The following is a 27,409-nucleotide window of genomic DNA, read 5'->3' as shown; positions in this document are numbered from 1 at the left end:
TTTATTTTAGCACTAGGGGGTTGATGTGGAGCTCTGACATCGCTATTGGTGATTTAAGAAAGATTAGTGATGGGATTGTGTTGATGAAGTTACGTTACAATTGAGGATCAGATTTGGTCGTACAATTGTAGTTTGAGTTCCATTTGAACTTATTTAAAGTCTGAGGGTGGTTTCTTTAAGCTTGGGGGATAGAAATAAGTGCTGAAGAAAATAGTGGTGTCATCTCGAAATAGTGATCTTCTTCAAAATTTAGGGGCAAATCTGCACCATTTCGCATAGTTCAATGACAAATTTGATTTTTTTCCTTTGTAATAGAGGACCACGATTTGGAAAGCCGATTTTGGTAACGACAAGATCTAACTGACGCAACTATTAATGATGGGGAAATCTGCTATTTCACAAAGTTAAACGACTTTGACACCTTTCCCAACTAAAAGTTATATTCTGAACACGATTAAATTAAAATTTGAAAGACAATTTACATTGTTTACCGAATGACTTCAATTAGATGTATTGATTTTTTTAATCACAATTTACGTTGCTGTAAAATAGGTTAGTTGCAGGGTAACAAAAATTTAGTCATCTAACAAGTTTCAATCAAATTCACAATTTTATGTTTTTTACCACGCCACTCTTGCAAAATCACACACGTATCTGAAATGGCCAATATCATTGAGTGTCTTGCCTCTTCTACATTGTAGTTGCATATATAGAAGGAAACAGATTAAAGAACCAATAAAAACTGCAACTACAGTGGATTTTAGAACATAATTTGAAAGAAAAATAAGCTCTGTAAAAGATAAGTTGTACAAAAAGAACTGGACAGGCAAAAAAGAGAAAGAAGCAGCAATTTTGCCAAATGAGAAAACATGTTGCCACTGTAGAAACTAACAACTAAGAATGCTCAAACTAAGAATGCTCTATCAGCGCGGACAAGGGGTAGACTTGTTGCATATCAAACAATCATCCAAGTCAAATGCCGATAACCAGCCCATTTTGCAGCAAGTCGAACGCCAATGGCCAATGCAGCACAAATCAGAGGAATCGGGACCTTCTTAACTGCACCAGTAGTTTCACCTTCACTTTTATTTAAAGGCATCTTAGAATGTTGAATAACGGCCAAAGCAGCATAAGAAACCATTACTACCATTCTAATCCAAGGCTCTCCGACAGCAGCTAATACAGCTGCAGCAGGCAATGCGGAAGACACATAGTCTCTTTTTCTAATAAATCGAGCAAAGACAAACAAGCCCACAAGTAGAAACCAAAAGAACAGCTCAGAGATATAACCTCTCACAGCAGCGAATCCCATTATTCCAGCTGCTGTAAGAAGGTACGGTTGGCTGTTCACAGAATCTGGAACAGCCGCTTCAGCAATGGCAAGTACACAAGATGCCAAAATTATGATTGTTGTCAGCTCTTGAAGTGGTGCATATGCAACTACACCAGAGTAGAAAGCTCGAATGGAGTAAATTGTTGATTCAATAAATCTAATTACAGCTGTGATCTGATCCCCTATGAAGTAGTATATAAAGGACAATGCAAGTTTCGGGATGTAACCAAGAAATCGGAAGATAGCACCCACAGCTTTTTTCCAATTAGACAGTTCCCACAAGACAGTTCTCCAGGCATATAGCAGAAAGGCCAATGCTGCATATCGACAACAATTTACAGAGTTAGTTAAGTACTCTATCTATATCTATTGAACACTTCTTCATAAATAGAGGGCAGGCCACACAAGAAAAGTGCAGAACGAGGAGGCGATCCATTACTTAATGAGAACTGTAAGGAACACAAATGATCAACAACTATATGATACTTTTACAACAGATACATGTCCTGGCAAGTTGCCCGCCAAAACTACACAGTATCTTGGGCTGCTTTTAACTAATATGAAAAAGTCAAGCTTACAACGCAAAAAGACAAACATAGAAGAGACAAACTAATCCTTCTTATTTACCTACCATGTAGTCCAGATAAAGATATAACAGTAAACCAACAGAATTCTTCAAAATTTCTAGGAATTCATTTGAGTAAGAGAACAGTGACCTTGTTACCCCCTAAGGAAGGCTCGATAAAGTAGTTGCACTACCACTAACATCACTCAACAACTCAGCAGCAGTTATACTCCTTTTTTTTCCAAGCAGCAGCTATACTATCAACTACACAAATCACCGTCCTAGACTGGGGCACTCAGCTAAACTAATGACCAAGAATAGAGAATTGACTAATTTTATGTAATGTATGTGTGTTTAAACATATAATGAGAAAAAAAGGGGTGGGTGGGAAATGGTGATTCTATCAAGCTATACCAGTCAATCATTATGTATACTCAGATGATATTTTAGGTATATTATTGACCTATCCCATGGCTTAAGATTGCAATTTCTAGATCTCAACCTTAAGAATGCCGGTACTGCATAAGTCATAATCTATCTATGGACATAGATTGCCTGAATGAATACATTTGTTGTGTGGGTCTTTTCTTATCTTTTTCCTTTTTTTTTTTTGGGGTGGGGGTTGAAGATTTGCATAATGTGTATTAAGGTAAATTTCAACAGTCAGCAAATACACATAGAAGTTTATCATACTGGTAGCACCTTACATCGTCAATTCACAGGGATTATCAAAGAAACAATGATAACAATTAACAAGACTGTTGCACAAAGCAGACAGTCCTGTAGTATAGTAAAAGAGGAGAACCTTAGAAGACTAGAACAAAAGAAAGTAGTACAAAATATTAAGGTAACCGAGGAACCTATAATGGAGTGTAAATAGTGAAAAAAGATCCTCAAGGAAAATAATAATGACAAAGCAGAGCACGGCAATGAGATTGTATCATGCGATTGACTTTGTTTAGGGTTGACTGTTGCGACCACTTTTGACTGATGTATTTTGTAATTATGTAAAGTTCATTTCCTCCTCCTGGCGCTTTTCTAATAAAATCTTATTTACTAAACAGAAACAGAAGAGAGGCTAATAGAAAAATCCTTCAGGCTAAGAGGACTTGAAATGTCTATAATTTCCATTTTCTATGGGAGTTAACCACAACCAAACAAGAGGATAAGTAGTTCAAGTTACCATTATTATGCTATTATCATAAGCCATAGGACTGCTACTAGGACATAACAGCATTTAATATTATAAAGATTGCGATATTTTTGCTTCATTCAAATAAGAGCAGTGTTCGCTCAGACTTCGTCCATTCCGCAGTACTCTCATCTCAATATTCCCTCTATGAATTCTCCTACTATCACAACTAGGAAATAATATAAGTTGAAACATCAAACATTCAAACTAAGTGAAACAGAGAAACAAAAGCTGACTTCTTTTCTTTTTGTAAGGGCACTCCAATTCTCATACAGCAATGCGGAAGTTAGAGTACAATCAGACTACAAACATAGTACTAGTTTTCACAGGCATATCAATCAATCAACTAGGCATACTTGGGGTTGACTATATGAATCATTTTTATCCGTTCAGCTTTATTTGGGGCCAATTTCATTCCAAAAAATACTAAGAAAAACAGAAAAATCAAAGCTGATTTCTTTCTTTTTGTAAGGGAAATTGAATTCTCATACAGCAATACCAAAGCTAGAGTACAATCAGACCACCAACATACAAGTTAACAGGCATATCAATCAATCAACTATGCTTACTCGCGGTCGAATACATGAATCATGTATATCCATTCTGCTTTATTTGGGCAAATTTTATTCCAAAAAAAAGAGTACTAGTCTCTCCATCCCAATTTTATGTATGATGTTTGACTGGGCATAGTTTTTAAGAAAGAACCAAACGCTTTTATAACAAGCCATAGATACTTGTGTCCCAATTGATCATGAGAAGTTTAAAGTTAAACTATTTCTAAATATAGAAATATATCATTTTTTAAGTCAAACTAAAAAGGAAAGAGTATCACATAAATTGAGACAAAGGGAGTATATAATAGACCTCTCTTTAACAGTCATCCTCTATAACAGTTCACTATAACAACCAAGTTTGCTTTGGAACCAATTTGTCATGTTATGTTATAGTATATGTTATCTATAACAGCAGTTCACTATAACAGCCAAAAAATATCGGAACAAACGATGTTGCATAAAGAGGTTTGATTGTATATAATAGACCTCTCTATAACATACATCCTCTATAACAACAGTTCACTATAACAACCAAGTTTGCTTTGGAACCAATTTTTCATGTTATGTTATAGTATATGTTATCAGTAACAGCAGTTCACTAAAGCAGCCAAAAAATATCGGAACAAACGGGGTTGCATAAAGAGGTTTGATTGTATATAATAGACATCTCTATAACTGTCATCCTCTATAATAGTTCACTATAACAACCAAGTTTGCTTTGGAACCAACTTGTCATGTTATGTTATAGTATATGTTATCAATAACAACAGTTCACTAAAGCAGCCAAAAAATATCGGAACAAACGAGGTTGCATAAAGAGGTTTGATTGTATATAATGGACATCTCTATAACAGTAATCCTCTATAATAGTTCACTATAACAACCAAGTTTGCTTTGGAACCAATTTGTCATGTTATATTATAGTATATGTTCTCTATAACAGCAGTTCACTATAGCAGTGAAAAAATATCGGAACAAAGGAGGTTGCTATAAAGTGGTTTGATTGTACATACCTATGAACCAAGGCCATCTAACAGGATTATCAGGAGCTTCTTTGGTCAAATACCTGAATCTATCCGGCATTGTGCTCTCTCCCCTAGCCTCATTTTCAGCTTTCTCAACACTTTTTCCATTCTCAGCTTTCACAATAAACCCATTTTTCTTAATTAACGAAAATCCACAATTACTACCAAAAAGCCCGGAATATCTTTTTTGGGTCAATTCTAGTTTGAAAGGTTTAATTCTGGTTATAGATAAGGGAAAAATTATATTCTGATTACGAGGGCAAGCATTTAAAGGAAAATGTGAGGAGGAGATTTTATGGAATTTATTGAGAGATGGGATTGAAGATGAGAGAGCTGAGAGTGTAATCGACATTGTTTTTGGAGGTCGGAGAAGTTAAGGTTTTGGAGTTTTAGACTTCAGCCATTGCTAGAAAATTGGTTACTCAGAAGAAGAGTGGGGGTTTGGGGTTTTGCAAAATTCGATAACCCGAAGAGTCCGACCCGCAATCAATTCATACAGGAAGAAATTTAAAATTCGCCTAATGTATAACTACAAAATAGCCCTTGCTTTAAAATTAATCAAAATTTAATTATTATTTTTTTATATTTGGTAAGTAAATCTGGACAAAAATATCCTAAATTAAGATTCAAAAAAATATCAACATAATATGTTGGAGTTCCAACTTCTTACACTTCAGAATAATATGTTGGAGTTCAAAATAACTTGTATGTAAATTTCAACATAATATGGTGTAATTCGCATTCAAAGTATTTTTAAAGTTTGAGCTCCAGTATAATGCGCCGAAGTTTTATATGCAAGAGTTTCATACTCTAGCATATTATGCTAGATTTTTTTCGTATTTACTAAAGGTAAATTTTGTTCAAATATTATAAAATAGTGGGGTTTTTTAATGATTTTACAAATGCTAGTTATTTTTTAATTATCAAAATCCAAAAACTAACTAGCTTATGCTATTTTGACATTCCTAAAGGAGTATATTTGTAACTTTCTTTCCGGGGTATTTGTAACTGAGTTATTTTAAAAGGGGTCGTTTGTAATGTTGGAATTCATAATTCCTAGATTATTTAACAGAATTGTTTTGTTTGATTCAAACGAATTAAAAATAAAAGATGCAGTATTTGGTTTGAAGCTGAACAAACATGGACAAAATTTTATTTTCAATTTCAACATTTGATATGGTAATGAAAAGGGCATTTGAGGGCTAAAATTGTCATTTTATATCTTTATCCGGGGATTACGAATGATGATATTACTTATCATTACTTATTCTACATTGAATTTAGAATAATATTAATATTTTGGTAAAAATAATAATAAATCCAGTAAAATTTTACAAGCGGAGTCTGAGTAAGTTAGATAGAGGTAAAGATTTATATCCAAATTAGTTATTCCTTTATCTCAATTTATGTGTTACTTCTTCCTTTTTCACCTGTCCCGAAAAGTATGACATCTTTTAATATTTAAAAACTATTTAACTTGTTTTAGACCATAAATTTCAAAAAAAATTCTTTCTTTCTTATGCTTCATGATTGGTCAAACGATGCCACATAAATTAGGACGAATAGAGTAATACGTAAACAATGAATAAATAGAATCTCATATTTTATACCGAAATTAGAATTCTTGTCTCACGCTATCCAAACGCCTCCCAAGGTGTTTAGTGTAATTTAACCTTTTTTATACTCCCTCCGTTTTAATTTATGTGAACCTATTTCTTTTTTAGTGTGTGTCAAAAAGAATGACCTATTTACTTATTTGGAAATAATTTAACTTTATGCAATGATTTATAGCCACATAAAATATATGTTTCTTATTTTACACCATAAATTTAAAAGTTTACTTTATTTTCTTAAATTTCGTGTCCAATCAAATAGGTTGTATTATAAAATATCCCACTTTTACCAAAATTCTCTTTCAACAACTAGGGTTCTTGTTTCTCCCTCTTTCAAACTGATCAATGACTGATTCTAACTCCTACTTTCCTCCTGATCTTTTGATCGAAATCCTGCTAAAACTTCCTGTAAAATCCCTGCTCCGTTTCAGAGCTGTCTCCAAATCATGGAATTCCCTTATCAGCAGCCCTGCTTTCATCTCCACACACCTCAACCAAACCCCAAAAACCTCCACCCTTCTTCTTAGGCGTTACGATAATACTCACAATAAAGAATATTATTCACTATTTCAAGACTGTAAAAATCGACCCTTTTGCTTGGATTTCTCATCACAACTGAATTTGCCATTCAATTGCCAACTTGGGTATTTCAGAATAGTTGGCAGCTGCAATGGAATCATGTGTTTGTGTGATGATTTTTTTGCTGACGTAGGGAATGTAGTTGTAATTCTATGGAACCCTTCTATTCAAAAGTTTACAACTTTACCCTTGCCTTTAATTAGGTCTAAGTCACCCGACATGTTTGTACTTGGATTTGGTGCTGATCATTTGTCTAATAATGATGATGATGATTACAAGTTGGTCAGACTTGTGTATCATAAGAATGATGATGTATTTTCTAGGTATAATGTTCCTCCTGAGGTTGAAATTTATTCACTCAATACTGGGGTTTGGAGGAGAGTGATAGGAGCTGAGATTAAGCATTGTATGGTGGAGTTTATGTGGTCTCAGGCATTTGTGAATGGAGCTGTCCATTGGATTGCATATGATGTGGGCGAGAATGGTGGTGTTCGGAGTTTAATTATGTTTTTTAGTATAGCTGATGAGGTGTTTGGGGATATTATGCTGCCGGATGCTTTAGCTGGTCAAATTGCAACGAATTTATCGATCATGGTGTTTGAGGGCTCCCTTGCTGTTGTTAAGTATGAGAGGGAGATAGATGGTGGTTCATGTGAAGTATGGGCGATGAAGCAGTACGGAGTTTTGGAATCTTGGAGTAGATTTTATAGTATAAATTTGGATGATATGGAGAGAGTAGTTGGATATAGGAATAATGGTGAAGTTTTGTTTTCAACTAGGAGCTATGAGCTGGTTTCTTATGATCCAAATAGTGGACACAAGAAGGATCTTGGTATTCGTGGGAGTTCCCGCTCGTTTTATGTTCAAAATTACATGGAATCGCTTGTTTTGCTTCAAGGGGATAGTGTAGTTTCGGATGAGTTCTTGGAAGGAATTGGAAGTTTATGGATTGAAGACTAGCTGGACTATAGAACTTCTTGGTGCAAGAAAGAAGAACATGATTAGAAGGTAAAGTATTTTACCAAGTTCAATCGACATGGGATGTCGCTCTGCTAATTCTGTTTCATGGCATAGTGGAAGTGTAAGATGTTTTATCAAATTTGGTTCAACTAGTTTAGAGCTATCTGATAATTATGACATATTGAATGATGAACTTTTGCTTTCCCATTTGTTGCCTTATATTAGTTGTTAGTGCACTCTTGTTGTTGTTTTGATGTATTTCTCGTTTAATTATTGTGATTTCAATCAAGCGACGGACCTCAGGGGCAGAGCCAGCTTTATAGCTACGGGTTCGGCACAACTCAATGGTTTATAGCTACGGGTTCGGCACAACTCAATAGCTTTGGCTCAAACCCTGAATTTGTGTTGAAAAATTTATTGAATATTGTATAAATAGTCTATTTAGATCCCAGTAAGTAAAAAAGATTATGGTCCAGAACCCATAAACTAAAGGTCCTAGCTCCGCCTCTGACGGACCTTGTTTTTTCTGTAGTCAACTTAGTTGCAGAGACCTTGTCGTTTTCCGATTAGCATTTCTAATTTCATATCTTCCCTGAAGTAAACACCTATACAGACCAAGTCTTGTCCCATTTGCAATGCCTTCTAGTTCTCTATGTGTTGATTTTGCTTTTCACTGTTATATTTTGAGCTATATGTGGTTAGCCCTTTAATATTTACCATGTTCGGCACCCCCTTTGACCCATAGTTGCAGGCGATGAGGCTTTCTGTCTCATCGATAGCACTTGAATGACAATTTGCCTAATGTGAGCACCTAATTTTTTACCGTGCTTGAATATTTCCCGCTCCCATCTTCCCATACTTGTCCCCCATGCTTGTCCCCCCACACTTTGTCCCCTCTCCACTTTTCCTTGTCCCCCATGCTTGTCCCCCACTCATAAACCTCATACCTCATTTTTAGCTATTAAAACACACACTTTTCAGACAAAGAAAAAAAAAGGACGGATCCCTCCTCCTTTACAAAAACCCTAGCAGCCCTCTGCTTTCTAGAAGGGGAAGACCTTTCTCCCATTTTTAAGACCCTAGCCGCTGCCCATTTTTTTTTTTCTGGAGGATATAAGCTCATTCTGACCCCATTCACACGGATCTCTACTCTCATACAGATTCATGCTGAATTTTCACTCTCAATTCACACACAGATCTCACACGAAGGAGCAACTGAAAATACTCCAAATACCCCAAAAATATCAAGTTTAGATCTGTAGTTCTACGGTTTGAAAAAATAGAGGAAAAAGTGAAAGAAAAAGGGATTTCAAAGAGCTGTTGGGTTTTCTTGATAATTTCTAGGATTCTAAGAGTGGTCATCTCTCAAAAACATTGTTGATTGCTGTTGGAATTTGCTGTTGACTGCTAAATCTGTAGCTGAACTCTAATTTGCGGAATTAAGCCTTTATTTGGCTACCCTTTCTTCTAAATTCAATTCCTTCGTAATTAGGTATGTATTCCTTTAAACTGTGTTCAGATTTGCTATGATATGTAATTGTTTTTATTCTCCGGCTCATTTGCTGTTCTTAATCGAAGCTATGGTCGGTTTAGACCTCATTTGCTATTGCTATTAGAACCTATCTGTTTTGACTTAGCTTTCGCTGCCGGTAAACTCAACTAGAATAAGATTTCTGATTGAGTTTGATTTCCTGAACGTGAGCCACTTTATTGTATTAGCTTAATTCCTTTTTTTAGTACTGTCACATGCTGAAATGAAACTTGCATAATCAGTTGGGTTGAAAGATCAGTGGCTCGGTAGTTGTTTATTAGCGTAGTAATCATGTATTGATACCGGGAAGAGTTCATGTTTAAGAGTTGGCCTCCATAGGAATCAACAAAGGCAGAATCGAGATGCATAACTTTTTGGGAATTGTTTGTTACTGAAAATGGCTGTCATTATATTGTTTAGATAAGGCTATCTTTGTAACAGGGTGTAGGCATAAAAGTGTGAGTCAGTTGGTTATTAATTTTGTAAGTTAAATAGAATGGATTCTGATTTTGTCTTTCATGGTTATGTATGCATTTTATCCATGAATGAGTTAATTTCATATTTTCTTATGGATTAGAGTTAGAACATGTTGCAGTAGTTTAAGACTTGGGGCCTTATTTTGAGCCTATCTACGCTTATGCCTGATTTGTTGGAAGTTTGAGCGTAGAGGCATGCAGAGATTTGACCCTTAATAAATTATTTCATCCTTGTACACTTTATCCGCTACAACTTTCATAATCCATGGCCTTACAATAATCTCAAATTAGTATAGGATGAACTACTGGAACATCGTTAGAGCGATTTAAGCGCGTTTTAAATTTATTATCGTGATTATGTACATGTTCGCGTGACATGATTATGATTCCCAAACTAAATCAGGGTAAGCGTTCGCGCGACCTTGACCAAACAATCTTGATAATAATAAAGTGTTATTAATTGTGTACACGTATGTGTGACATGGTTTTGGCACAATGAACAAAACGGATCCATACACGTGATTCGTTTCAAAGATAATTTCATATTTTAATAATTGAAAGCGGATAGATAAAACATGGAAATCAATAAATCACAGTTTATCCAAAATTAATTCAAGCTAAGTTGTAGTCAATAAAGCGAGTACTAGAACCACGGGACTCGGGGAATGCCTTACACCTTCTCCCCGGTCAACAGAATTTTTTACCCGGACTTTGTTTTCGCAGACCAATAATAATAGAGTCAAACATTCCTTTGACTAGGGATTCAAATAAAAGGTGACTTGGAACACCCAAAAACTCAATTCCAAGTGGCGACTCTGTAAATAAAATAGTCCTTACTCAAGTTTGTCACTTTAATTGGAAAAACTCTTTAACCTACAATAATCCATAACACGTCTTTTTGGGGTGTATTAAAGGGGTGTGACACCTAAAGTATATTTGATAGGTGGGTTAGTGATCTATTGTCTATTTTCATCTTCTTGAGCCCGAGAGTTTATCGGAAACAACCTCTCTACTCCTCCGAGGTAGGGGTAAGGTCTGAGTAGACACTACCTTCGTCCTTCCCCATATCCCATTTGTGAGATTTTACCGGATTGTTGTTGTTGTATATTTTGATAGGCGGAATAGCCATACTTCTCCCTGATACCGAAGTTGGCGTATAATTTAGCTCAATCCAGAAGATAGCCCTGTACAAAATCAGTGCTGCAAAAAGTTAATAACATCTATCTTCTTTTCCTCATATACATTTTTCAAGTTTGGACCAAAGGGCCAAAAGTCCTTAGTATCTTAAGTATGCTCTACTGTGACCTTGTCTTCAAAGTATTTTCTATTTTGCTCCATATCTTCTTGATACATTTTGCTCTCTTGAAACACCACACCAGCTAAACGGGTCCTTAATTGGAGTTGGATGAATCCTCTCTGTCGTTTCTGCTCGTTGTGGAGGAAATGGAGTTTGATTTAGTTGTTCTTTTCATGCAAAGAGTTAATAAATCACCTGGTGTTGTATGAAAGGTAAAGGGAATTAGTATCAACAGTCTGAGAATGAAAAGAATTAAGCTGACATATATTAGATGAATTATAGCAGCGAGCTGTTATTCATCTAACATCTTCACTTCAAATAATCTTCAGAATTTGAGAGAAACTCGGAAGCCTCAATTTACGCGACACATCAAACATATACATTGTATTTATCATTCGTAACTATACCTTAAGCAAATTTATCATTCGTAGCTATATTTGAATTTTATAGCAAATCCATGAAACAAGAGATTAATTGTTTTGAACTGAAACAAGAGAGCAAGAAGCTATCGTAGCTTAGTTGGTTAGAGCACTTGCTTAGTTAGCGGAGGTCTTGCGTTCGACTCTCAATAAAAAATATTTTATTTTTCAGTATTTTTGTATTTTGCCTTGGTTATATTCGTTCAACGAATTCAATCAATACATGTTGTATTCGTTGTGCGAACGAATACAGTTGACACAAGATGTATTCGATTGCGCGTTTGACGCAGGATGTATTCTATTGCGCATTTGAATACAAATGATACAAGTTGGTGATAATTAAATAGTAGTTACGAATAGTAATTAGGCAAACTATAGTTACTATACTCTAAACTATAGAGAATTATGAAAATTCATCTTTATACTATCACTTAAAATTTCCTCTCATCTATACCTGTCTATTAAGGCTGAAGCATGCAGCAGAAACTTCCCAGAGCAATGAAATACTAAAATATAATATCTAGGATTTGAACTCGTGATTTTGAACCCCTTTTACCATTACAATAACGTTTTTCTTATGTTGAAGGGATGCAACACTTAATCATTAATAATGTCATTTTCAAGCACTGACAGCCTTTATTATTATTTAAATATAATATCGTCCAAGGTTTTAACAACATTCCTATTTATTTAGCATTTATATACCCTACTATTTTCTAATCAAATAATGAGAGAAAGTGCAATCAGGAAGAACAATTTTTTTTCTGGAAATGGATTTCACAGTCTTGTGCAATTTATTGTCTTGCTTTTGACGTTTATATATTCACATACGGTTGTGTGCCAAATTTTCTGAAGAGATCTATCAACTGATTATTTTCGTTTGAATTCATCCATTCACTAACCAAGGTGATATATATCGCCATTTCAAGGCAATGATAAATTTCCCATAATATTGATTTCCTATATGATTGACCAAACAACTAAATTTAATCAATGATGAAGTTGTATGTATTCTCAACTCCCCACACGCTGAATTTTCTGTCCACACCGAATTAGTAGGTAAAAAAGTTTGGCACCACAAAAGAGTTTGCTGGAATGATCGGGATTCATATACACTTAATGAGAGGTTTCGGATTTGAACCCTGAGAATATTAAAATTTTTTTGTAGGGAGTTTTTATTCTTACTATAGTCTAATTCAACGCGAATTCAGATTACTTGAGCTGATAAATTTCGAATACTGAATAGTTAAAGAAAAGATATGGTCTATTCTTATTATGGTCTAATTCAGCGTGAAATTTATTGTAAAGATGAAAAATCATTGATGTGCAATTGGATTTTTCTACAACCACCTATTAGCTTTCAATATGCAGTATTGGCCTAATAATTCATGTACGATATCAGAAGCAATAATTTTTGTCACATGCAATATTTCTATATATTGATAAGCCAAACCTACTTTCTGTGTATCTTAACCAAAAGTTACAACAATGGCGTCTGTGATTGAGCAATGTCAAGTTGCGCCACCTCCCGGCAGTGCAGCTGAGCTCACACTCCCTCTCACATATTTTGATCATATGTGGTTAGCTTTCCACCGTATGCGGCGGATTTTATTCTACAAGCTCCCCATCTCCAGATCCGATTTCGTCCAAACTATTATTCCTACTCTTAAAGATTCACTCTCCCTCGCTCTCAAACACTATATACCCTTAGCTGGCAACGTTGCTTGTCCACTAAATTCGAGCGGTTATCCTGAGTTGCTTTATGTAACAGGGGATTCTGTATTACTTTTTCTAAGATGGATATGGATTTCAATCATCTCATTGGTAACAATCCCCGAAATTCTAAGGATTTGTATCACTTTGTTCCTCAGTTGGCAGAACCTAAGGATGCACCAGGAGTCCAATTAGCCCCGGTCTTAGTTATTCAAGTGACACTTTTTCCGAATAATGGTATATCCGTTGGTTTCACTAACCATCACGTTGCTGGTGATGGAGCTACTATATTAGGGTTCATAAGGGCATGGGCGTCGCTCAATAAATTTAGTGGAGATGAACAATTCTTAGCTAATGAGTTTATTCCGTTTTATGATAGGTCCGTAATCAAAGACCCTCATGGACAAGCGATGTCTATATGGGATGAGATGCAGAAATTTAAGTTGGAGATGTGTGACATTGTGACTCCTCCTGATAAAGTTCGAGGTACATTTATTATAACACATGATGACATCACGAAGCTCAAGAATTTAATGTTGTCAAGACGACCAAACCTAACTCATGTAACATCTTTCACAGTAACATGTGCTTATGTATGGACTTGCTTGATAAAATCAGAGGACACGATCAGAGAAGAGATAGAAGAAAATGTAACAGAGTTCTTCGGATGTGTAGCAGATTGCAGATCGCGTCTCAATCCACCACTTCCTCAATCTTATTTCGGGAATTGCTTAGTGACGCTCGTTGCAAGAGCAAGTCATGTTGACTTAGCAGGAAAAGAAGGTTTTACAATTGCTGTGGAATTAATTGGAGAAACCATTCAGAAAAGGATGAAGGATGAAAATTATATTCTCACTGGGGAGTGGTTCAAGGAATTTTGCTCCGTAGACATTAAACGGTCGCTTACTATTGCTGGATCAACAAAACTTAACTTTTATGCTGTTGATTTTGGTTGGGGAAAACCAGAAAAGTTAGAGTTCGTTTCTATTGACAATGGTGATGGCGTATCGATGTCCCTCAGCAAGTCCAAAGACTCAAAAGGAGATTTAGAGGTTGGCTTGTCTTTGCCCAAAACTCGAATGAATGCTTTTGCTGCTATGTTCTCTCACGGGCTTAGCTTTCTGTAGGAAGCCTGGTTAACATTATATTTTTACCACAAAATAGAGTTGCCGTTTTAAGTGTTCTGGGGGATTGGTCAGAGATGAAACACTTCAAATTGTAGCTACAATAATGAGATGCTTTGCTAGTACTAGTGAAGATCAGAATCCTTATCTTTATCGAAATAGTGTAGTGTTGTATGTAAATTGATGTTATCCAAGTGATAAATTGTAACATATAATCATGATCATAACCCTATGATTCTCATTACCGATTACAAGAAAAAATTACTGAATGTTGAATCTGTTCTTGCCCCGTATCTTTTATTAATTGAACCTTTCCATTTGATGCCAAAATAGGAATTTACCAAGCTTGATTTACCATTTAGCTCCCATAGTTTTTGAAACTACTACTAGTGCTCGACAAGTATTACCTCTAAAATCTATTACTTTATCACTAAAACGATTCATTAACCTCCATTATATCTCTAAAGCTCCTTGATAGAATTTTGTACTTATTTGTAATTCGATTGTACTTAAATATGTTGCAATTATGATTGTACTCTTCTTTTATATTCCTGTATGTCTTACTTTTGAAAACAAGCAATGCCATGGCCAAACATTAGTTGGCCTCTCCTCTATATTTATCTTTTCATCTTGGCCTCCCATATCCTCCTCCAACTGTCTCAAACATCAAGAGGTTTTTACCTATTGATTTCACTCGGCGGATCCAATATTTTAAAGTTATAAGTGCTCGTCGAAAAAATTCCAAAAGAAGGAATAAGAGTTTAGCTATGGGTGCTCACTCAATGCTTGTTATAGGCGGATCTAAAATTTTAATTATATGGGTTCAACATTTAAAGTTTTAGCATTGAACTCATTATATTTTAAAAGTATGAGTCCATCCTTACTATTTATTGTAATTTTAATATTTTTTACATATAAATTTATGTTTCGTGTCGAAAGTACTGGATTCAGTTGAACCCAGTAACTGTATACCGCATCCGCCCATGATGCTTATCTAAATTTTTTGATAGTTGCCTATGTAAATCTACTTAGTTTAATTAAAGGCAATGAGTGCTTAAGCACCCATAACACTCCATGTAGACCCGCCACCGAATTCACTTACTCCAACTATCAGAGCGATAAATAATTGAATCTCAATAGATCATGGCATCAAAATCACTCTGCCACTTACAAAACCACTTACAAAATTCTGTTGCGCATCATTTGCAAAAAAATTATTTCCGCCGCTCGATATAATGAGATGATTTGAATATTTTTTTGTTTTTGTTTGGGCGGATAGTTAAAATAAGCTCAACCTTTTAAAAAAAGAACTATCCAACGGTATAATCAAAGTTGGGCGGCAAAAGCTACAAAACAATGAGCACTTATTCTTCAAACTTCCTACGTTTGCTCTCTCACACAAAGCTCTTAACATCCCACGTTAATCAAGGCCGACATGAACAAGCTCTTTCTCTTTTCCACCAAATTCACTCTTCACTTTCCCTTTCGCTCGACCCTTTCGTATTTCCTCTTGCTCTTAAGTCATGCGCCGCCCTTAACTTCTCTCAGCTCGGCACCACCATTCACGCTCACACATACAAAGCATCTTTTACCTCCAACCCTTTTGTTGCTTGCGCTTTAGTTGACATGTATGGTAAGTGTATCTCACTTGCGTCCGCACGCCAACTGTTCGATGAATATCCTGAGAGAAATGTAGTCGTTTGGAACTCGATGATTTCGCTTTACGCACATTCTAATGATGTTGACAGTGCGTTAGAACTGTTTCGAGTAATGGACGTGGCGCCTAATTCTTCCACGTTTAACGTGATTATTGCAGCGTTGGCGGAAACAGATGACGGGTTTTCTAAGGCCATTTTGTGTTATAGAAAAATGGAAAGAATGGGTTTGAGGCCGAATTTGATTACGGTTCTTGCACTGTTACGTGCATGTATTGGCATAGCGGATGTGAACTTGATCAAACAGATTCATGGGTATTCAATAAGGAATGACATTGATCCGGACCCCCAATTGAAGAGCGGATTGATAGAGGCTTATGGGCGTTGCGGGTGTCTTGACAAAGCCCATCATGTGTTTGTCAGTATGAGGAACAGGGATGTGGTTGCTTGGAGCAGTTTGATCTCAGCTTACGCGCTTCAGGGGCAAGCAAGAATAGCACTTGAAGTTTTTAAGGAAATGGAAATGGCCAATGTAAGGCCCGATGGGATCACTTTCCTTGGAGTATTGAAAGCTTGTAGTCATGCTGGATTAGCTGATGAAGCACAAATGTACTTTGCTCGTATGAGAGATCGATATGGTGCTGAAGCAAGCAGTGATCACTATGCTTGTTTGGTAGATGTATTGAGTAGGGCGGGAAGATTGCATCAGGCGTATGACGTTATTAGGCGAATGCCAGTGAAGGTGACTGCTAAAGCTTGGGGAGCACTTCTTGCTTCTTGTCGAACTTATGGAGAAGTCGAGCTGGCAGAAATAGCTGGAAGGGCTTTGTTTGAAGTAGAGCCTGAGAATCCTGCTAATTTTGTGATATTGGCAAGAATTTATGCTACCAGTGGGCGATTTGAGGAAGCGGAAGGACTCAGAAGAGAGATGATCAAGAGGGGCATGAAAGCAGCTCCTGGTAGTAGTTGGGTAGTTCATCAAGATTGACTTTTCAGTTTTTTTTTGGGTGGTGGGGATGAGGGTTTCGACAGAGGCGGATGCAACGTTTTGGCACCGGGTTCATATGAACCCGGTACTTTCGACATAGAGCATAAATTTGTGTAAAAGTTCATCAAAATTGAAAACAAATAGTAGATATGAACCCATAATTTTAAAAATACAATAGGTTTTATACTAAGTGAATCCATATAATTTAAATCTTGAATCTGCCTCTAGTTTTTGGAGGTAGAAGAAAAAGTGAATGTTGCAGCCAAGAGGCAACTGGTGAGTGTACTAAAATTTTTGATGTAATTTGTACAACAGTTTGAAATATGAATTTGGAAAATTCATCAAAGAAGCTGCTCTTTGTTCTGTGCTTTGCCTTTGGTGGAAAGCTGGTCTAAGTCTGATGACATTCTGCTTGATTTATAATATCCAAATGAGAGCACCACTGATGATTGCTCCATGTGATATAATATCCAGTCAAGTTTGTGTAAATTGAAGCATTATGTAATGCGTTCTTTTACACGAAGTAAAAATGCGAAATTTAATTCTATTGTGAGGTATAACAAAACATCTTCTTTTGGAACGGTTATCATGATATAAGTAGGATGATTTCTTACCAAAGAAAATGCAAATTTGCATAAGATAGAAATTTTACTGTTTGTGTATGTGTTTTTTGTCACCCTTCATTTATCAGTGCCTTTCTAAGTACCTTATTCCTCTTCTCATATCCTCCACAGAAAGATATTTATTATTTTAGTATGTTGCACTTGAATTATAGGAAAGTTGGCTGAATCAAGTAAAGCAAATGCAGCTGCAATTTGAACAGTTTTCAGAAATATGGTGCACCTTATGGTTTGCACCAGATGGGGATATTACAAAATGAACATAGGCACCTTATCTCAATCGGTGTCACATGACACCGCTTCGTTAAAATTTTTCGTAAATATGTATAAAAAAAATAAAAATATTTGATATATAATGATAAATTTATTTGTTAACTTCTTCAACTATTGACACGGCTTACAAAAGTTATTGCATACACCATTGCTCCTTGGTGCCTTTAACACACTCCATTTTCAAGGATGAATTTTTACACACCAAAATTTATCATTTACAAACGTATTTGGCGTCCGATCACTTCCAGCAATACACATATCATTAACTTAAAAGTTACGTACTTAAAATTATTCTACCATAAGTGGTAAATTTATATTTTCAGTAACGGCAGCATTTGGTACATTGCTATGTTAAACCAAATTTTTTACAATGAATACTGTGAAAAGAAAAATTAAAGAAAAAATCAAACATTAAAAGAAAATTTCCGACCTACCGGATTCGAACCAGTGACCTAAGGACTACCAACTGAGCTAAGGTCGGCCTTTAGTTATGTGTTCCACTGAATTCACACACAAAGGAGGCCATATTTCCTACACAAAAGAGATACATGATTCTTTTTCCCAATAATTTATTATTAGGCAAGATAAAGAGAACCAAAAGAAATTGATACGCATGTACTACTTTCAATTTTTAAATGTTGCATTGTTTTCCTATTTATTTTTGGAGTGAAAGTGAATATGAATGGAAACTCACACTTTTCTAGATTAAAGTTTTGTTTTTTTTTGCCTCATCATTCCTATTCTATATCATCTGGCCTGTTTATTAACGTACAAGGGATATTACATTTAAAATCCATAAAGAAAGTAATATAATCTTCTAAAAGTTTTCTCGGACAAAGAATAATTTACACACGATACTGTATGGGTGAAAAATATCACGTTGCATGTTGATCAAGTCAACATAAGGAAGCCTTCGAAGATTGCCACGCGTCGTCAAAAGGATACAATGACCTGACCTCAAAGGGTCGACGTCACGAGAAGACAACACGTCTTCGACGAGGTCGAAGTGATGCGATAGAAGGCGAGGACGAGGACGAGGACGAGCACCCCTTTTCTGAAAGCAGTAACGGTTAGTTCTAGGGTTACTATTCCCTAGAGAATATTTCAGTGAATATTCTTCCTAGTTGTACTATCTAGGGTTTTGTGGCCCATGTACCCTTATAGATAGAAAGATGTGTAGTTATAGAAGGGATTGGACATTCATAGTAAAGGGCAATACATTGGCATTCTTTGAAGATTCTCTCTTTGTATCATATACATACAAAGTTTACCTTTTTACATCTTTATCTATCTTTTCTTCCCAGATCCAAGAAGGATCCGAATACCAAGAGGCTTATCATTATCCGTCATTATCAGAAGAATTATTGGAGAATCTCACCTTTTGTGGGTGACTTCTATGCATTTATTTATTTAAATGTCATTTATTGTTATTTATTGTTATCTTCCATATTCTTGAATCATTCATTACACCATTATTGCTATCATTTATCGCTATTCAACAGTATATGTGGGGTATCTTCAATAAATACGTTTGATCTATCCTTTGGTCATTAATATTGGCTAAGATTAACCTTATTTCATTATAAATTTGATTGTATAAACCTAGATCTAAATTTTGGGTCATACAGATACTATAAGATCATATGAAAATTAAATTTTAATCTAAAATGAAGTGAATTAATCTTTTTTTTTCCATTAAAAAGAAAGGTTCAAAATCCTTTATATCCCTCCCCCGAGCATTAGAAATTAAAAAAAATTAATTTTCTGAAATTGCATTTAGGATAAAGTTTATGTAGAAGAAGATCATGCGCTCATGTATACATCCAAAAGGGTTTTAGATACAAAAGCAGTGCCGGCTTAACCATAAAGCAACTAAAGTAAAGTTGTTGCTTTAGACCCCCAAATTTGAGGAGGGGGGTATTTTCTAAAATAATGGGCTTATATTTTATTTATTTATTTGAAAAATATAGAGTATTATTCAGAAGAAAATTAAAATTTTCATACAAAAGAAAAGCCAACATTTTAGCTATATGAATGAGTGACCGTTTGACTTAAAAAATAGGGAAATACGAATAGCTCTATAAATCACTTACATACAAATGGGAAATGGATTTGATAAGGAAAATTATTATTCCACTTTTTACTTTTTTTTTTAATTAGGAAACATGTTAAAACTTTAGGCTCTCTTTTTTGGTTTATGCAATAGCTACAATCTTTCATTTTACCTTTTCTATCAATTTACATACTTTGTCTTATATTCTTTCTTATTTTTTCTAAGATCAACTATTCGTTGTCCAAATCTTCCGATTGCTTCTATAAAAACATAGTTAAAATTTACCTTTCTTATAATACATTGTGTCTCGTTTTCTGTTCTTTCTCACGTTTAAAGCTTGCAGGAAATATTTGAAGTATCATTACGAAATTTGGAATTAAGTCTTCAAACTTCTTGAATCGGATTCTTTTATTCTAACTTTTTAGTATTTTTTTATTTTATATTTGTTACTTTTACTTCATTGGTATATTTTTTAAATATTTATTAGAATTTAAATATGACAACTAGAAAAAAGAATTGAAATATACAATCTCAAAAAGGAGATCTTGATAAATTTTCGCAATCAATAGAATAACCAAAATTAGAAACTATAGGGGAGTGTTTTTCGATGAACAAGTCACTAATCTATTAGAAGAAATCTATTATAAAAAATTAATTAATAATTTTGCATCTCAAAAAGTTAAAAAATAATTTCTACATAAAAATCTCTATTAAAATTATTATTGAAGGGCCTTCAATTAAACTTTGGCTTTAGGTCTCTAAGTGTTGTGGAGCTGCCTCTGTACAAAATTAATTATGTCTTCACCCATATAGCCAGAAATATTCTAAATCGCCAAAGGTGATACGTAGTCTGGTCCTTTGGTAACACAATATTTACTCTAATATTGTTTCTTTTCATTAGGAAGAAAGGAAAAACAAAAACAAAAAAGTAGCACCAAGAAAATAAGAAAGTGGCATTCCTCTGGGCAGGAAGGAAGATTTCTAGGTTGGCTAATTTTATATTCTTAATTATTTTAAGATGAATATTCTTAAAATGAGGGTGAATGGGAAATGGAGGGAAAATGAAATTTTGAGTAAAATTTTAAGTTTCCCCCTCTTAACAATGAGACATTGTCCCATATTGGAAGAGGAAGACATTTTTGGTGGGTATATATATAATTGCTCTTCTTGTAGCTCTTAAAGAGTTAAGAAGAAAGCAAGCCTCGCGCCGTCGTCGGCTACGGCTTCGGCTACGGCTTCGGCTACGGCTTCGGCTTCGGATTTGGTTATTTGTTAATAGTAAATATTAACGTAGGATTATCCGTATTTGTAACGGATATTTTCCAATCCGTGTATTGATCATTTGGCAGCCGGATAATGGTCTTCCCACCATGAATGTGCTTGCTCCACAAACATGTAATGCTTGCTCCACCATGGAGGGTGGACGTTTGGTCTTCTTCAACATTTTGCTGCTATATATATGTGCAGCAGATGTTGAAGAAAGACACTCAACACACAACACATAATTCGCTCAACAAATTGGCTATACATTTGCACTCCTTCCTCTCAGCATTTCCATACGATTTTCTGAGTTTATACTCCTTCGTTCTGCATTGTTTTTTTAACTTCAAACAAAGTAACTGTAAGTGTGATTTGCTACCGAACTTTGTGTTCGCTGAAACACTGGGGTTTGAAGTACCGCTACACCAGTGTGTTATTCGTTCTATCCTGGGAGGAAATAATCCATTACCTTGGGTACTAAGAGGGGATTAAATTCCTTAAGGAAACACTGTGAATTCAGTGGGCTCGAATTTATTACTGTTTCATTACGTTAACTTATATTTTGCAGAATTATTATTTACAAATACAGCAATATTGACGGGAATAACAATATCTCACTTCGTTTTGGGCAAAGATCATGTTTAACCAACAAGGAGAATGCCATGTAATGAGCTTTATCTGAGTATAGTCTGAAACTTGTAATCTAAATCAGACCATAAATATTTGCATTAAATGCAAATTAAAAATTAAAATAAATTATTACCAACTATAGAAAAATATGTTTTTTTCTCTAAACAAACAAAAAGAGAAAATTTGTCATACAACCACGTCCTCCTTAACGTCCCTTGTTATCTCGTGCGGAATTCTTCCTCTGTTGAGGCTTCTGCTGGTCATCTTTACCAGCAAATTGAGATAGAAAGGGAAGTACTAACAAAATTTAGGGTGTGCAAATTATATATGGGGACTCAATAAACAAACAAGTCGTTGTAGTATAGTGGTGAGTATTCCCGCCTGTCACGCGGGTGACCCGGGTTCGATCCCCGGCAACGGCGTATTTTTGTTTTTGTTAACCAGTCTTTATCTACGGAGGTCTTCTGACATATCACTTCTTTAGCTTTTTACAAAACACTGCTTTTTTCGTTGAGAACTACAGTCAATATAATAGAAACAAAATAAGCAAATATCAGTGAATGTGACTTATGAAAATAAGTATTAACTTGTACAGAGTAGTAAAAATTATCTTAGTTTAACTTGACACAAAGTTTAATAAAGAATGGAAGACTTTTAAGATATGTTGTCTTAAATAAGCCATAACATTTGTGTGACTGTAAAAATTTTGAAACTTGTGGTTTCAAACCTGTCATAACATATGTGTGATTAATAATGCTTATTAAGGAAATATTAAAATGTACCAATCTTTTTTGAACAGACTAATAAAAAAATAGTATCAATCTTTTTGAAACAGAGGGATGAACAACGACGGTCTCAACTCCAGCATTGACATATGTCCAATACAACATTATGTTCTCTGACATTTCTGCACTACTATTTGATTTACAACATATAGCCAAGTTCGACACTGCTTGCATTCAGAATATAATTTCTTTGACATTAGTCCTAGATGGGATTATGATCCAATAACTTGATAAGATAATTTTTTATTTGGAAAAAAACTCGTGGATGAGTGAAAATATACGAATATTTTTGTTAGAAGGCTTTCAGTTAAAATAGCATTAAAAAGCACTGTTGAGGATAGGAGTAGATATTAGCAATGAAATTAAAATGCCAGTTTTAAGGATCCCTTTTCCTACTCTTCTCTAGTGGTATTTGGTATATTGCTTTGTTAAACAAAAAATTCTACAATCTGATTTTGAAAAGAAACAATGTTTTTAATAAAGGAATATTAAAATTATTGGGAAACAATTTCCGACCTGCCGGATTCGAACCAGCGACCTAAGGATTAACTGTTTAACCAAACTACAGTCCTCCGCCCTACCAACTGAGATAAGGTGGGTTATTGAGCAAAACATGTTCCAATTAAATATAAGAATTAAATACATCTTTTGAATTTGATACCTACGCCAGATAATGACCCCCCCCCCCCCCCCCCCAAAAAAAAACTTTAAAAAAAAAAAAACGAAACAACAACTTCAAATGCATGTTACTACTAGTATCTTTTAAAGTTTGCTTTCTATTTTTCTTCAAATTTGCTATGAACTATCTAAAATTGAGCACCTTTATTTTCCGTTAAAAATTTGAAAAAATATTGTTTCGCTGTTAGGGAAAAAAAACTAATTTTTTCCTTGGCCTCTACTGGAGCTACAACTTGAGAGTAAGTATAAACAATAATCAAAAGTTGATGAGTAAATTTGAATCTTTCTTTCCTCGAAGCACTTGGATACATGGAGTCCACTCATTTTACGTTGAAGCTCTGTTAATGGTAAGGACAAATACGAGACAATTTGCCAACGATAAATTAAAAGTATTAAAGGACCAGAGTGCAACGATGATCAAAATTGAGCAATTTCAAATTGTACGGGATTTTTTTTATTTCATTGTGATCGAAATTGTATATATTTTGGACTTTTCCTTTTTTTTTTTTATTTAGATTTATTTGTGGAGCGAATATGAATGAAAACTTAAATTTTTTGTATAGACTAAAGAGTATATCCATGTAAAGGAAATTTCATTTTTGCCTATTTAGGTGGGTCATTGTCTTAATCTCTTTTTGTACTGAAAAAAGTAATTAATAATAATAAAATCAAGTCGTAATCCAGTACTGCAACTTTTTCTTACATGTATTCCTCATCATTTCTATTATCTATCATCTGCTTCTATTAACGTGATATGTTGTACCTTTCACTATTCAATACTAACCAAAAAATAAGTTCAAGACACTATCTCACAAAAAGAATAGAGGTATTAATATCTAATGAAAAATATAAAATCCATAAAGAAAGTAATTAACACAAACTTTCACAAGTGTTTTTGGACAATATTTTTTATTTATTCCACTATACTATATATAAGATCACATGAAACCTTTTTTTTACATAAAATAAGAAGGTTTTAAATCTTTGCATCCCCGGGGCAATAAAAATTCAAATACATTAATTCAACGACAACAAATCTAGTATAATACCACAAATAGAGTTTGGGGAGGTTAGTGTGTATGCAGACCTTACCCCTATCTTGTGAGGGTAGAGAAATTATTTCCGATAGACCATCGACTCAAGGAAGAAAAAAAAAGAAGTAGTAATAAATAATACCAACAACAAGATAAGATAATCAAAGTGAAAGAAATAACATACAGTAATAGAAATCTAAGAATAAAAAAACTAAGCAAATAATACTTTAATTCACCTTTCCGAAAGTGGATTTAGGATAAAGTTTATGTTGTCTTAGATAATCATTTGCGGATGCATACACCCAAAAGGTTTTAGATATAATGATATATACATAGCAGATTACGAGGGTGTTTGGATAGACATTTAAACTCATTTTAGTTTTTTTTCATTGTTTGGCAAAGTTAAAAAGTGTTTAAAATAAGTTAAAAACTGCTTAAAACAAGTCAAATGCAAAAAGTTAGGCAACACCAACTTATTGCTTTTTGGCTTAAAAACTATTTATGCTGAAAAGTCACATTTTTTAAGTCAATCTAAACGGGCTCTAAATGGTGCCTTATCTCGGCCAATTCAAAATAGTCTGTTAAATATACTCTTGAGTAATTTTGCCTCTAAGTTTGTCAAGAGTGAGTTATTTTTATATCCGTCACATCTGTAATAAATTCTAATGGTTAGATTTAATGAGAACAATTTAACTAGAAACAACAGGAAAGCCTTCTCAAATCCTAGAAATCGCAATACCAAAAACTTTATCAGACACTAGAAATAGATAAATAATAAAAAAAGAACAAAAATTGTATCTACCTCAAAAATAGACCTAAAATAGCAAAAATTACACCTTTAAATGTGAATTCATATTAAATCATTTTCTTTTTCACAGTCCTCGTTAAATCTAACAACCAGAGTTTGTTTTATATTTGACATAGATTAAAAGTGCTCAGTTTTAAAAAACTCGAAGGACCAAAACTGCTCAAAAGTATATTTAAGAGACGATTTTGTACCTACCCTCAAACATAAAGGGTCATTTTTGTTATTTTCTCTACTTGGAACAATTCATTGTCACTTAAAAAATTCAGGTCCAATGGGGTATGCAAAATGCTATACTCAAAAGTGGAGGGGATTCAAAATTTAAATATGAGGGGTTTACTTTTTAAAATTTTTAATATTTAATTCATTGTATGTTTGCTCGTTCAAATTGTAATAGTTGTTGAAAATTTTACCAATTTCTTATCTTACGTACATATTTATGTTCCATATCAAAATTATTGGGTCCAATTGTACCAGACAAATAAGATTACATCCACCTCGGCTCAAAACTCCAAAATTTAAATTATCCATGTCTAATATAAACATACTTGGAAGGAATAAAGCCTTAGAACTTCTACAACGAATCCACATGCAGTCGAGTTACGACAATATGCTGACACCACTTGCGTAAAATTCTGTGTATATCATTGTTCGTGATCAAACATATTGTACGGTTTGCTCTGCATCTACATATTTGTATACGGTAGAAACCGAACTCATCTATTACATGACAGATCGGGAATGAAATATAATGAATTGAAGATCGACCCTGGGTTCCATCGAACTTAGGCACAAGGTTAGAACATGTGTCTTCAAGATTATTGAATCCGTAACCCGAAACTGACCACGACTCCGAATTAGATCGAGAAAACATTATCGAACCAAAATAATGGAAAATCGAAATATCCATAACCGGTTGGATATCACAGCGGAAATCTCGGCACGTATAAATGAAATCGATTAATTAGCGAATTATGAGATTTTTTACCTTATATAGAATTGTACCTAAAGTAGGACTCATCTACTATATAAAGGGTGTCCGATTATTTATAAAGAACATAGTAACACGCATCCCAAAGCAATAAACTGTTATTTCTAGTCATCTCATCACTCTGTTCCGGCACCGATTGCACCATCTTTGACTCGAGGGTGACTAACCTTCAAGGCCAAGATTGTTCAACCTGTGTGGTTTGCATTTACTTTTTTTATCATTAATTTCAATCTGAATCCGATTTCTCATTTTGTATCAAGTTAGATCTCGTATCCTTAAAACTGCGTACAAATTCAATTGTTATCCGATTTTGAGGGTAAACAGTTTGGTGCCCACTGTGGGACTAAGAATAATTGTGGATATTTGATACAAATATCCATAAAACACACTGCTTTACACTTGCTCTTTGAAGTGTCTTTGATTCCAGGCTAAAATACAAAAATGTCCAACTCTCAATCAGCATGTCTGCATATTCACAACGAGTCCGGTCACCAAGGTGAAAATAACAACATAGCGCTAGTAACGAGATACAACATGCTGATCCCGCTGGAATTCCGATCGCAGATCCAATTGACGCTAATTCGCATGTGGCTATCGATGCAAACTTGCCTACCGACAACGAAAATAACGTTCGTGGTGGAGCCCGATCAGTAACTCGAAACACACAAAACAAACACGCAAAACGTTGAAGGAGACGGGATCAGTCTACGAGTGATCTTCGAAATGTTGCAGGCTCAACAGTTGGCGATAACTCAATTATAGAACCAAACCCGTACACCGAGTAGGGTCAATCCCGATCCTCCCCGGGAAGTCACCCGCAGGGATGAACCGGTCATAGAAAGGTCGAACGAACACAAATCAGGGGCTAACCCCAAGATCATAAAAATACTCGAGGAGCTAACTAAACAGATAGAATCAGGGGAGAAGAAGATCGAGGCTAACGATAAAAATGTGGAAACCTACAATTCCAGGGTAGACCAAATCCCAGGAGCACCTCCGATATTGAAGGGCATGGATTCCAGGAAGTTCATGCAAAAATCTTTTCCTCCAAGTGCGGCTCCGAAGCTGATCCCCAAGAAGTTCCGTATGCCCTAAATACCCAAGCATAATGGAATAACCGACCCAAACGAGCATGTAACCTCTTATACATGTGCTATCAAAGGGAACGACATGGGGACGATGAGGTCGAGTCTGTTCTGTTGAAAACATTTGGGGAGACCCTGTCAAAGGGAGCTATGATATGGTATCATAATTTA

The 27,409-nt window shown here is 34.9% G+C and overlaps 3 protein-coding genes, 2 non-coding genes and 1 pseudogene across 5 annotated transcripts; 4 read left to right on the top strand and 2 right to left on the bottom strand.

Moving 5' to 3' along the window:
- Positions 1–771: 771 nt before the first annotated feature.
- On the bottom strand, positions 772–5,127 carry LOC104120343 (uncharacterized). The gene is made up of 2 exons (XM_009632088.4): positions 4,658–5,127; positions 772–1,650 (listed from the first exon to the last, which is right to left on the bottom strand). The coding sequence occupies exons 1-2, from the start codon at positions 5,019–5,021 to the stop codon at positions 956–958; spliced, it is 1,059 nt and encodes a 352-aa protein (XP_009630383.1). The 5' UTR covers positions 5,022–5,127; the 3' UTR covers positions 772–955.
- Positions 5,128–6,583: 1,456 nt separating this feature from the next.
- LOC104120342 (F-box protein At3g07870-like) lies at positions 6,584–8,057 on the top strand. The gene has a single exon (XM_009632087.4). The coding sequence runs from the start codon at positions 6,628–6,630 to the stop codon at positions 7,819–7,821; it is 1,194 nt and encodes a 397-aa protein (XP_009630382.1). The 5' UTR covers positions 6,584–6,627; the 3' UTR covers positions 7,822–8,057.
- A 4,672-nt stretch (positions 8,058–12,729) lies between these two features.
- On the top strand, positions 12,730–14,657 carry LOC104120341 (phenolic glucoside malonyltransferase 1-like; annotated as a pseudogene).
- A 936-nt stretch (positions 14,658–15,593) lies between these two features.
- LOC104120340 (putative pentatricopeptide repeat-containing protein At1g03510) lies at positions 15,594–17,199 on the top strand. Its single transcript, XM_009632086.4, has one exon. The coding sequence runs from the start codon at positions 15,738–15,740 to the stop codon at positions 17,022–17,024; it is 1,287 nt and encodes a 428-aa protein (XP_009630381.1). The 5' UTR covers positions 15,594–15,737; the 3' UTR covers positions 17,025–17,199.
- A 5,011-nt stretch (positions 17,200–22,210) lies between these two features.
- On the top strand, positions 22,211–22,282 carry TRNAD-GUC (transfer RNA aspartic acid (anticodon GUC)). Its single transcript has one exon. It is a non-coding gene; the product is annotated as a tRNA-Asp (tRNA).
- Positions 22,283–23,155: 873 nt separating this feature from the next.
- On the bottom strand, positions 23,156–23,244 carry TRNAY-GUA (transfer RNA tyrosine (anticodon GUA)). Its single transcript is given in 2 exon segments — positions 23,156–23,191; positions 23,208–23,244. It is a non-coding gene; the product is annotated as a tRNA-Tyr (tRNA).
- Positions 23,245–27,409: the final 4,165 nt, after the last annotated feature.

This window comes from Nicotiana tomentosiformis, chromosome 8 (assembly GCF_000390325.3).
Source record: "Nicotiana tomentosiformis chromosome 8, ASM39032v3, whole genome shotgun sequence".
Taxonomy (NCBI): Eukaryota; Viridiplantae; Streptophyta; class Magnoliopsida; order Solanales; family Solanaceae; genus Nicotiana; species Nicotiana tomentosiformis.
Note: the sequence above shows the minus strand (reverse complement) of the source record. Positions and strands in the feature narration are given on the sequence as shown.

Bases quoted from the DNA above. Each gene is read 5' to 3' on its own strand.
- LOC104120343 (XM_009632088.4), bottom strand. From the start codon at position 5,021: ATGTCGATTACACTCTCAGCTCTCTCATCTTCAATCCCATCTCTCAAT. The intron at 1,651-4,657 runs GTATGTACAATC...GTCGATATGCAG, and splicing joins TAGATGGCCTTGGTTCATAG to CATTGGCCTTTCTGCTATAT.
- LOC104120342 (XM_009632087.4), top strand. From the start codon at position 6,628: ATGACTGATTCTAACTCCTACTTTCCTCCTGATCTTTTGATCGAAATC.
- LOC104120340 (XM_009632086.4), top strand. From the start codon at position 15,738: ATGAGCACTTATTCTTCAAACTTCCTACGTTTGCTCTCTCACACAAAG.